General features: G+C 43.3%; 4 protein-coding genes across 4 annotated transcripts; 2 read left to right on the top strand and 2 right to left on the bottom strand.

Moving 5' to 3' along the window:
- Positions 1-85: 85 nt before the first annotated feature.
- On the top strand, positions 86-3751 carry L199_005616 (uncharacterized protein; the record flags this gene model as incomplete). Its single annotated transcript, XM_064891326.1, has 14 exons — positions 86-477; positions 541-563; positions 629-694; positions 797-877; positions 963-1133; positions 1227-1428; positions 1533-1763; positions 1836-2284; positions 2392-2476; positions 2577-2701; positions 2774-2979; positions 3066-3182; positions 3266-3428; positions 3504-3751. The coding sequence occupies 14 exons, from the start codon at positions 86-88 to the stop codon at positions 3749-3751; spliced, it is 2559 nt and encodes an 852-aa protein (XP_064747398.1).
- A 146-nt stretch (positions 3752-3897) lies between these two features.
- On the bottom strand, positions 3898-6056 carry L199_005615 (uncharacterized protein; the record flags this gene model as incomplete). Its single annotated transcript, XM_064891325.1, has 7 exons — positions 3898-4636; positions 4764-4989; positions 5072-5239; positions 5310-5512; positions 5597-5685; positions 5746-5848; positions 5908-6056. The coding sequence occupies 7 exons, from the start codon at positions 6054-6056 to the stop codon at positions 3898-3900; spliced, it is 1677 nt and encodes a 558-aa protein (XP_064747397.1).
- A 292-nt stretch (positions 6057-6348) lies between these two features.
- Positions 6349-10145, top strand: L199_005614 (uncharacterized protein; the record flags this gene model as incomplete). Its single annotated transcript, XM_064891324.1, has 13 exons — positions 6349-6657; positions 6707-6889; positions 6941-7068; positions 7118-7263; positions 7320-7639; positions 7691-7731; positions 7807-8061; positions 8129-8180; positions 8269-9101; positions 9166-9279; positions 9348-9895; positions 9999-10060; positions 10119-10145. 13 exons carry the CDS (start codon positions 6349-6351, stop codon positions 10143-10145), a joined length of 3018 nt encoding a protein of 1005 aa, XP_064747396.1.
- Positions 10146-10480: 335 nt separating this feature from the next.
- L199_005613 (uncharacterized protein) lies at positions 10481-11792 on the bottom strand (the record flags this gene model as incomplete). The annotated part of the gene is made up of 2 exons (XM_064891323.1): positions 10481-11034; positions 11105-11792. The coding sequence occupies 2 exons, from the start codon at positions 11790-11792 to the stop codon at positions 10481-10483; spliced, it is 1242 nt and encodes a 413-aa protein (XP_064747395.1).
- Between the last annotated feature and the right edge of the window lie 334 nt (positions 11793-12126).

The following is a 12126-nucleotide window of genomic DNA, read 5'->3' as shown; positions in this document are numbered from 1 at the left end:
AAACTGGTCCACTCCTTTCTTCGCTCGCACATTGACAAGTACCAACTGGCCATTCCCATAGACCTGAACTAAGCTGATATTCACAATGGCCGAAATACGCCGCCGACCGATCACCCCTTCCATCTCGGACCATTCAATACCTGGCCCTTCAGCAGGTCAACGAAGACCCCAGCAGAAGCTCTGGCGAAGATCAAGGTTGCTCCTCTTCCTATTCTTCTCAGCAGGTTTACTTTGGCTGTATAATATCGCTTCATCTGTATTTAAGAATCTCCCATTTTTAGCCTCTCGAGATAATCAAAGGTTCAACGAGGGTTTTACCAAGATTCGACCTTCTGATTTAGAACTTGACATACCACCGGGGTATGTCATTGGACATGCGGATTTCCGAGATGGACGAAGTAGGAGATGTAAGAAGGAATATGTACAGCCTGAGAGTGAAGGATGTAATTGGGTCAACGTGAATTTAGGGAATGGAGGGTGAGTCACACTCTGAATAACACTCTGTCTGTGAAGGCATGAGGTTTATAGTACATCATATAGGTCTGAACCGAATTTGAGTGGTGGTATGTTACCTGAGATACTCACGGAAGGACACGGTAGATGCTAACATGGACTTGATGCTGGATAGGTATGATTCCCGCTGTCGCACCTCCTTTTGGAATGACTCGATGGACACCGCAAACGAGGGAGAACTGTGAGTTGTCTCTCGCTTCATCTTCCCAACCTCATCAGACACATCTGGTCTTTTGCGTGAAGACCGCCGCTGACTTCGGACTTTGATGATTCTGGGTTGTAGACGTATCGATGTGTCCATACAATCAGACAGACACGAAAATACACGGGCTTATCGGAACACATCAACCTGCCATATGGATGGGTAAGACATAGATCACTTCTTATCGCAGAACGAGGATCTTGGTTTGTATATGGCACAAGCGTTGATATCGGTGATCGTCACATAGGGGAATCTGGTCCGGTGGAGATACATGCTTCTCTAGGAGAAGTCATTACTGATTTCGAGAAAAGGGGATTAACGTTCAAGAGGGAAGACGAATATGCTAGTCCCAATTATTACAGGAACTTGTTGGATGCTGGGAACAATAAGGGAGAGCTGGAGATAGAGATGTCTGCTAGTAAGTTCGTCATCATCTGGATGAACTAGTTTTCTCAGACAGTAGAGGTACAAATGTGGTGAGGTTTCTTCGCTGACGCCAGATCTTATGTAGCTTCTAGGGTAGGACTCATTCGATACACCTTTAATCCTTCTTCCGAATCCATCAAACCTCATGTGGTACTGCAGGCCAGTAGGAAGACATGGATCTTACATGGTGATCAGCCTGATAATAAGGTGGCTTACTATCCTGATGGACACATCGAGGTTGATGTGGAGAAACAGGAAGTCAGAGGATGGAATGATGAGAGACAGGAGTGAGTGATCAGCAAGTCTGTTGCACATCTCAGAATCCCATGAAAATTGAAGTCTACGAAAGCCACATATGGAAGATATGCTGATTAATCTTTTTCTGCAATAGTCACGTCTTAGCAGGAGATGAACTGCCGGCTAAAAACTTCAAGTCATATTTCGTCGCTAGATTTTCTCAACCTTTTTCCGAAGGAGGTATATCGCATGCTGGTAAAATACAACCTGAAGTCCTTAGAGGACAAGGAAAGGTACTAGCTGGATATGTCCAGTTCCCAGAAAATACGAAAGAAGTTGAAGTCAGAGTAGGAGTCAGTTTCATCAGTCTTGAACAGGCCAGTCGGTGAGTTTGACTATACTCTCATACACTTGCGATATCGATAACATAGGAGAGCTGAGCATGACATAATATTAGGAATATCGACCTTGAGATCCCATCTTCTCAAAGCCTCGCTCAGACATCCCAATCAACTCGATCCCAATGGGCCGATAAGCTCGATCTACTTTCCGTAGAGGGAGCGACACCCTCCAATTTGACTGTCCTATACACTTCATTCGCCCATACGCTAGTATATCCATATGAGATATCCGAAACTACCCCTCAAGGATCGATGTATTACTCGGGATATATAGATAAGATAGTTTCGGGAATTAGTTATACCGGTTATTCCATATGGGATACGTTCAGAGCTCAATCTGCGTGGTTGATTTTGGTCGCTCCTGAACGAGTTGGAGGGATGATCCAATCGATGATTCAGGATTATAAAGAAGGTGGATGGTTACCTATGTGGAAGAATGTTGTGGAGACTAATATTATGGTGGGGAGTCATGCGGATAGTTTGATTGCGCAGGCGATGAAAGTCGGTGAGTATTTTCGACTTGGTTTGACTAGATCTGAGATCCCTTGATATGAAGACTTTACAGTATGGGTAAAAAGATATGAGCTAACTTTGAATGATTATATACTGTAGGTGTAAAAGGATTTGATTATCAGGAAGCGTGGCAGGCTGTTAGGAAGAATGCTTTCACACCTCCTGATAGGGATACAGAACTTCGGTCAGTGGAAATACACCTCTATCTTAGTGCCCTCTGACCGACAGTAATTGGGATTATCAGTTTTCCGATACTGATGATGATGACCATTTTCTTGAATCAGCTTCGGCGATAGAGAAGAAGGTACACCCCAAGAAGTCAGAGCAGGTCTAACGGAATACAGGAAACTTGGTTATGTAGCGGATGATCTGCATAGTGAATCGGGAAGTAGGACATTGGATTATGCTTGTGAGTGATTATCCGCTCCCAAATAACGGACATCTTTGAACAGAGAAACTGATATATCATTCCGCTTCAAAGACGACGACCACGCCGCATCGATCGCAGCGGATATCATGGGAGCCAGGGACGATGCAGCGTTCTTACGTGAACGATCAAAGAATTACAAGTATTTGTATAATAATCAGACAGGTCATATGGAAGCGAGGAATAGTGATGGTTCATGGGCTGGTCAAGAGAAAGGTTGGACGGAAGGTGATCATTGGGCTTATACACTGGATGTCATGGTGAGCTTAACTCGCTCGTTTTCTGAAGGATCAACTTCTATGTACGAAGATTACAGTTCGAGCTGATGTGTGTCTTATTGATACAGCACGACGTACCTGGCTTGATAAATTTGATGGGCAGTAAATCCAACTTTGTTGATTTCTTAGATAGACATTTTGAAGGTGGACATAATCTACATACCAATGAACCTTCACATCATATTGTGAGTATTCATATTACCTCTTCTCGTTGATTGAACAAATTACTTGTACTCACACTGATGATATGATATGTTGCTATCATTAGCCATACATGTATATCCTAGCTTCTGCCCCACACAAAACTCAAGAGTGGGTACGCAGGATAGGCGAATCGGATTATAATCATACTGCCGATGGATTATCGGGTAATGAAGATTGCGGTCAGATGTCAGCTTGGTATCTATTTTCTGCTATGGGATTATATCCAGGTGAGTGTGATGCAAAATTTCGATTCTGTTTCTCGTAGAGAAGTTGATCCTGATATGATATGGTATATCCTCTAGTCGATCCTGCAAATGCAACTTATGTCCTTGGTGCACCATTCTTCGATAAACTCACATTGACATTACCATCTACCGGAAAAAGGATCGAGATCAAAGCGAAAGGTGCAAGTTCAGGTATGAAGTATGTCAAGAATCTCCAGATTGGTGGAGTGGACCGTGAAGATGTCGTGGTACCGCATGATGTGTTGGAGAAGGGCGGAGTATGGGAATGGGAGATGAGAGGTGATCAGCAGGTTTGGGGGATGTAGGTGGATCCATCACCCAAATGTAACGGATCTCATGGCAATATCGTCCGTTTAAAGATGAGATACCAAGGGGTATATGTATAAAATATTTCTGGCAGCCATTACTAAAAACATAGAAAATACATTAACAGATGTATAAAGTGTATAATCTATTCGTCTTTTAACAGTAAGACAGAATTGATCCACAGTGAACCCCAGATCCCATATACCCCAAGAGGATAAGTCAAATTACCCAATTCCAACCAATCTTTCGCCAAGTCCAAATCAACATCCAAGCTATACTTCAATAACCACAATACCAAACCCGGTTGGCTAACCACGAGTATCAAGTATTTGATAGATTTGGGAAAATCCGTGAGGTAGAGAAGGGAGATAAGAGCTAGGAATATTGATTGAGGGAAATTGATCATTGATAAAGTAGCTATTAAACTTCCGTACAATAATCTTAATAATCCTTTAATAGATCGAAGTAATTCTCTACTTGCTTTGATTTGATTACCGCCGTTTCCTCTCAACCGCCGCTGTAGCTTCAAGATCAGAGGACTGATCATGAATGAATACCAAACAATAGGAGGACAGGATGCAATCCAAAATACGAATGATGCGATAAATCCAGGAAGAACGTAGACTAGACCTTCTAATGGAAGTGGAATATCGAATCCACCTATAGTGATAGATGCAGAAAGTAAGATTGCCGAAGGCAAATAATGACCTATAGGAATGAAGTTCCAAGGTCTAGGAAGTAAATAGAAGAAATACGAGGCGTGAAGACGTTCGAGTAGGTTATTTAGGGAACGTAGGGATGATTCGAGAGTGCGTCCTAAGGTGTGGAAGCCGTGTGGACCTTCGGAAGGGGTACAGTATAAGGTGAGAGAGTCGATACGATGTCTGGGAAGATCAAGTGGATTAGAATATATACAAGTGAGAGTGAACCAAGCGGGATTGTCTGCTTCAATGAATTGGAGTGGAAGAAGACTATTCACGAAGCTCAGTAAGTCGGAGATGATTTGCTCACCTCGCTAACACCCCATGAGCTGCACTTGCTCTTCCAGTTATCATACATCCGAAATGACTCAATAGATGTTTAGACGCCAGAAGGTATTTGCCGAACCATTCTGGACCTATTGAAGGTACTTCATCAGGTATATTGTGGTATCTTGTCGGTACACCTCCAGTGAACTGGGCAACTCGTGAGATGGTATTGAGTATATCTTGATTTGGTAATCTACCATTTACCCCTTCTACAATTACCAATTAGCTGGATCTTGCAAATTTCTAGTATCCTGTACTTCACAGCCAAGTCGGGAGGGTAGTGAAACTCACCATAGAATAGTCCGATATGGGAGAATGAATGACCCGGATAATCAATGTTCAACCCTGTCCATATCACACCATTGAACAATGTGGGATACTCTCTCATGAACCCTTCTAAACCTTCCATATACCCTTCTCCAACTACTAAGATAAAATTGAATGCCCAGTGATTTTGACCTAACATATACTTTGATCAGCTGAACGTGACGAGATCGAACAAATGACAGCTGTGGTGATATTCGCTTACCTTTCAAGAAATCACTCATAGCTAACAACGTAGCTACCCCTCTCAGATTCGGTGTTCCATCCCTCGATATCCAGTTCGCAGAAACGAGTACACTCTCCGTACCCTTCGATCGAGGTGGTTTGACGTGAGCGTATGTTGACGTGGAGGTGTTGGATGTAGATAAACCAGATGATGAGAATGTATCTTGTAGATATGTTGATCGTCTAGATAAACCACATGGATGAATCAGCTAATTATTCCTATGCGCAGGTGAATGTCCTAGCTGGATGAAAGTATTTCGAGCTTACTCTTCGAATGTACCATTCACTATTCTCTCCAATCTATCTAGATACAGATCCGCTTTATGTACGTTGCCCCAATCAAAGTATGTTGTCACCTATCACTTTATAAGCTACATCTCGAAGTCAATTCGCTGAGATGGTATATTTTAGCTCACCTGACCAGGCTGTAAGGCATGTTCATCTACATACGTCCCCTTCCATAATCCTTCATATGGGATTGCAAGTAGCCACAAGAGTCCCCCTATGGCCAATACCGCGCTATACCAGATATTAGCTTATGTCATGTTGTTGAAGGTACCGTTAGATATAGGACATACCGGATGAGAGGGATTTTGTCCCATATCAAACCCAACACTTTCTTCCGCCTCGCTATTGTCTTGGATACTGTCAAATGCTCCGAGGTGAAGTTGACACTTTTCGTGTCGGGAGGCGGACCTGCATTCCGTCGCCGTATCCTTGATAACATGTTGCTGCTGGGGCCTATTGATAGTATACAATCCTAACATGCAAGAGATTGACAATGATGATTACTCTTTGACCTGTTTACGAGACACGTATAGGTAAGCAAGTGAATGAGGGGACCCCACCTCCACACGCGCACAGACCACTGACCCTCGTTAGGTGAGTAGTAATGTTGACGGTTGACTAGACTACATAAGACACTGTCATCCTTGTTTTCCTTCTTCCCTTCTTCCTCACAACGATTCAGAAACACAATGAAGATACGTTAACATCGAAAAGCAATCTATATACCCACAATGGCACCTAGAAAGGGCGCTCAGCAAGACTGGAGTTGGACTCACACCGTCTCATCCCCCGACCAGATTACTAGACAACATCGAAGAAGGGCAGCAGGTCTACAGGATCTTATTCCCTGTCCGTTTACCTTCAGTCTAGATACACCTACCAAGGTCGAATCTGAAGATCATGAAGATGAGGTGATAGAAGTAGATGCAAAAGGGAAAGCAAAAGCGAAAGCCAAACCGTCCACTAACAAGGTACCTGGATGCTCCAAGCAGAGATGTCTGAAGAATCCAATGTGTTACAACCACTTGGGCGCTGAACAGGTCAGCTTCCTTTGGAACTTTGGCGGGGCATAGCTGATTTGTACCTCAGGTTCTGCATCCCGATGCGAAGAGCGACTATATCGATGATCATGCAGGACTCATACCGGTTGACAGAGAAGGTCCAGCAGGTCTCAGGAATCTAGGTGCGACTTGCTACGCCAACGCTTTCCTCCAACTGTGGTTTTATAACGTAGCATTTAGGAATGGTGTATATGATTGTGTGACTACTGAAGTAAGCTTATCCAACCACAGATACATGATTTAAGCTGACATTCACACTCAGTCCACGCCTCTCTTTCACCTCGCGATGGTTTTTGGCATGCTGCAACACTCGAATAGACAGATGGTAGACCCAATGGGATTGATTGAAGCTCTGAGATTGGAGAAGGGGAATCAGCAAGACGCAGCAGAGTGAGCTGCGAGCCATCTCAAGCGTAAACTCAGCTGACCCTTTTGCCAGATTCTCCAAGCTATTCATGTCTGTCCTCGCTTCTGAATTCGCGAAACATCCCAATCCGAAAATCCGTTCCTTCCTGAAAGATCAATTCGAAGGTGTCATGGAATACTCGACTACGTGCAAGTGCGGTCATAAGAGTAGTACTACTAGTAAGGAAAATGGTTTTATTAAGTTGACGGCAAAAGCTGACACATGTACCCCATAGGCACATTTCTCGAACTCGAACTCAATTTCAAGGATAAATCCACCCTCGAGCAGTGTATCGAAAATCTACAGACTCCCGAAATCCTCGAAGGCGACAACTTGTACAATTGCCCTTCATGTGATCGACGTCGAGAAGCTATACGAAGACAGGTACCGATCAAATACCCACCTGTGCTCCATATGGCTCTCATGCGATTCGTATTCGACTACCAGACTCTATCAAGGAAAAAGTCACCTGCTTCTATCACGTATCCTAAGAATATCACTTTGGGTGATGATGAGTACGAGCTGAGAGCGATAATAACGCACGAGGGGAAAAGTGTAAGCTGTCAGATATGGACTTTGTCGATCACAGCTGATATACCTATCTAGGCACACCATGGACACTTTATATGCGAAGTCTGGGATGAAACGTAGGTCTCCTCATAATTTGGACCAGGTATTGACATAAATAAGACCTTGACTGATATTCATTGCTTTTGCCGTAGGGAACAAAATTGGCTTCTCTGTAATGACGAAGAAGTCACAAATCTCTCCGATCGACCCACGAAGAAACCTCGAAAAGCAATCAAGCTCGATAAGCTTGATGAAGATAAGTATAGCTCGAAGGATGCTTATATGCTGGTCTACAAGAGGAAAGATCAGGGTCAAGTAGCAGCCAAACAACCGCCGCCTGCTATCTGGGATAGAGTTATAGCCCACAATGTGGCGTTGCAAGAGGAACAGAATGCAATAGGGGTAAAGTGAGTGCGATGGCATTTTTAGAGTCGGTCAATCAAACTGAGAAATGCTGATGGATTCTTGAATCAGGCGAATGCAGGTGGAAAATGAATTTAACCAACTCTATAATCTCAAGAAGCATGTCATAAAGAATCTACCAGGTGTGAGTGTACCAGCATCCTCCTTCACATGAAAGGTTTCTCGATATTGACATCTGGAATCCCAAACAGACAGATCACATCATACCAAAAGATTCCCTCATGAAATGGTTGAGGATCCAACATTTCGTAGAACTATACGAGCCCTTCGACATGTCTCCAATTGTCTGCTCCCACGGTGGTATCGATCCCGGTAAGACCGGTGAATCAAGGTTGATCTCCGAAGAAGCTTTCGATCAGATCCAATTGTTGAACGATTGTCCTCAACTGGCTATCTGCTCAGTCTGTGTGGAGAACGGATACAGTAGAGAGAAAGCTCAGTCCAGTTTGGATGGACAAGTCGAAGCTTTTGACGAAGCCAACGTTGGAGATGGCGATTATATAATATCGAAATCATGGCTCGACCAATGGCGTAATGGGTCCTTACCGCATGGTAAATTACCTTCCGACGACAAATTCAGCTTATTCTGCGAACATGGTGGGAGATCGATCGTACCAAGTAATAAACGCAAAGCCACGTACTCGACAATCACCGCTGAGGCTTTGGCAATACTCAAGTCAATAATAGGTGAATTCGAGGTGATAGAGAATGACCAAGAAGAATGCGAAGAATGTTCGTCGATGACTGAGATTAATTCTGAAATACGCAAACAGAGATTAGAAGGTACCAAAGTAGATAGACAAATAAGGAGACTGGTTAATAAAGATAAACCGCCAGCATACGGGCTGGACTATTTTGCCTTATCTTCCGATTTCATCAGAGAGTGGGATAAGTATATGCGAGGTGATAGAGATGAACCGGATCTGGACATGGGGCTGTGTGAACATGGGTTATTAGATTATGATCCGCAGATGGAAAAACCTGATATTTTGGATAAGAAGGGTTGGAAGATGTTAACGGAGAGGTGAGTTTAGGGAAAAATCTCGGTAATTCACATGGGATCAGCTTTTGTTGACCTTGCTTATTAGGTATGGCCAGAAGAATCCTATCGTAATCCAGTTCGGACCTCACACAAGATCCGGTAAGAAGCATAATGTAGAGATGACGGATCCTGGTGTCTGTGAGGAATGTTCTACTGCGAGGTAGGTGTTCTGTCAGCTTTCTTCTTTGACATTGTTGATGGTAACAGCTGACAATTGGGCTCTTACAGACGATCGGATTTCGACGTCATATCTATCCCAATAATAACCATTATCGCATATTACTGTTCTCCCAGTGAATCTGTTACACCCGCCCCTTCAGGATCCGGATCCGACTGTGGTCCAAGAGGGAACGGATTTCCACCTAACAACGGATTCAACCGTGATTTCAACAACAAGAGAAAGTCCAATGGCAGATCGTTAACCACTTATGGTGGGCGATCAACGAGATCAAAATCCAAAAAATACCATTATGAAGGTACGAAAGAGACTTCGATTAAAGATATAAAGATTCATATAATGGATAAGACTGGTGGTAGACTTACACCAATCCAGCAGAAGATATCCTACCACGGTCGAGAGTTGGGATCTGATGAGACGATAGGAAGTATTGGGTTCTTGAAGGGTGATGAGCTGGAGTTAGAAGAGATGGTTGAGGCAGTTGATATTGATGATGATGATGAAATTGAGGTGGTTCAAGATGGAAATGGTGATGGGAGGAAGAAGAAGAGAAGGGTGAATGAGGGATTTGGCGGGACGGCGTTGTTAGCGAGGATCGGTGAGTTCAAAGACTGACAATGTCGTTCTGTCACGCGATCTTCGTATCTGATAGATCAGATGAGGTTGAAAGCGTTGCGTTGATTATGAAATCACTGCTATAGCCTGTCCAGATTGTACGTTTGAGAATGATGGGGCAGCATCATCTTGCGAAATGTGTATGAGGGTGAGTATTTTACAGAACTACATATCGATATGAGCTGATTCCTCGCATGTACGAATAGCCTTTCAAGATGGACGAGATCTTATGAGTTTATGAACTTGATGAACAATTGATTTACCAAGCATTGTGTACATACCCTATTTGACGTTTGAGTGTTACCTAGCATTGTAATGTACACATTTTCATGATATTTGATGACCCCGATGAAATCTATGAGAATCGTAATATGAATGAGATACAACATTTTCTCCTCAATCATTATTTTACACATGATAAGTATGCACGATGACACAAAGCTCTTCGAAATCCCAATAGCCCAAGGATTCCTTTTCCTGCCTGATTGTCTGAGTTATAACCATGTCAAAATTTGGTGAACTGACCGATGATCTACCTTGTTCGTTCCAGATCCAATCTGTATGACGATCACCTGCGCCAAGGTTTCTTTTCCAACTTATCACTCAATTTAACCCAATCTTTCGTTATTCCACTTTCCACGGGCACCTTCTCCTTAAGCAATGGACAATCTTCCCACCATGTCTTCTGATTCTGCTGGGTATTGAGTGGACACCAATTGAGATGTTCATTAACTAAATCGAACTCTTTCTTCTCACCCTGTTCTCCAGCAGCAAATGCCCACAGACCGATACGTCTCTGACATATCCTACAATGTACAATCTCCGTGTTTTCTTGTTCTTCCTTTATATGATCGGATGGGAGTGAGTTCTGATGATAGGGATACCATCCAAATAGACTTGATAAAATTGATTCTTTACTGATATTGCCGTCCGTCTGTTCAGAGGGCGATTGATGAGATCGCATAGACCGTATCAGACATTCTTCCTGAGTTGGGGATAAAGGTGATTTCACTTGGATAGTAGATAGAGTCGGTATGGAGGAATGTAGATGTTGAGCTAAGGGGGAGAGGTTGGAGGAAATTAATCGATGGAGGAGATTACGCAGTTGGTCGTACAGTTCATCTGTGAGATATACCTCAGTCAGCTGAAGCTCGTAGATCTCATATGAAGTTTCTGGGACAGCTGAACATACCAGGAGACCTCCTTATTCTCCATGCACAATCTTTCTTATGTGACAGTTCAAACCCTTTACTCAACCTCTTAGATACTTCCTCCCTCACTCTTTCATCCCTTATATCATCCATCCCATCCAACTTCAAGCTATTTCCACAAACCCCACAATGCAATGTATTTCGAGCACTATTTTTCCATCCATGAAGAGAAGCTTTGATAGGTGATAGATGGGTGGGAAGTAATGGTGAATACCTATGAATCTGATATGTCCTCAATCTAGATAATAGTCCAAGTGGAGAATATGGTAGATATTCTTCTGATGATGGTAGTTGTGGGATAGGTTGAGTACAGAGGATGATCGATGGAGTGAGGTGATTGATAGGAGGTGGGGTATATATCCTTGATTTCTTCGATGGAGAGGAGGGAGAGGATATCAACGAATCTAATGCTTCTAAAAACCTTTTACGCGTATAACGCTCTTTCACCAGTTTGATCTCATCGATGTTCTCTTCTTTACTCAAGCTGGAGTCTATAAGATCAACTTCGATATCGGGTATAAGTGAATTCAAAGGTGGATGAGCTTGAATGTCCCCTGGATCCTCTTCTGTATCAGAAGTATCAGAGGCGAACGCCCATTCATCATCTGCGTAGAGAAGTTTGAATACGTCTCGGAGGTCTGGATCGGAATCACCAGACGGGGTTGACATGTTGAGTCTTGATGAAGATGATGTCAGTGGATGTACAGAGATGATATCCCAGATAAGAAGAGCATGGAGGTGAGATGTTATAATTGAAAGAATGTCACTCTGGTACTCGTACAGTAGGTTAGGTTGATTATCCTCCACGTCATCACTTTTCTCTTCCCTATAGATAGATCCACTGATTTGTTCGAGGTAGGATACAATTGTGCAATTGTCTGTTGTTCAGCTTTTCTTCCCTCCTCCATTCCAGCCAGCAAAACATAAACCCGAAGAACCAGAGTAGAGAGACCAAGGGTCATCGAAGCGGATCAGGACAGGCAATTTACACAGAGACCCGCCC

Source organism: Kwoniella botswanensis, chromosome 1, assembly GCF_036426115.1.
Source record: "Kwoniella botswanensis chromosome 1, complete sequence".
In the NCBI taxonomy this organism is placed as follows: Eukaryota; Fungi; Basidiomycota; class Tremellomycetes; order Tremellales; family Cryptococcaceae; genus Kwoniella; species Kwoniella botswanensis.
Note: the sequence above shows the minus strand (reverse complement) of the source record. Positions and strands in the feature narration are given on the sequence as shown.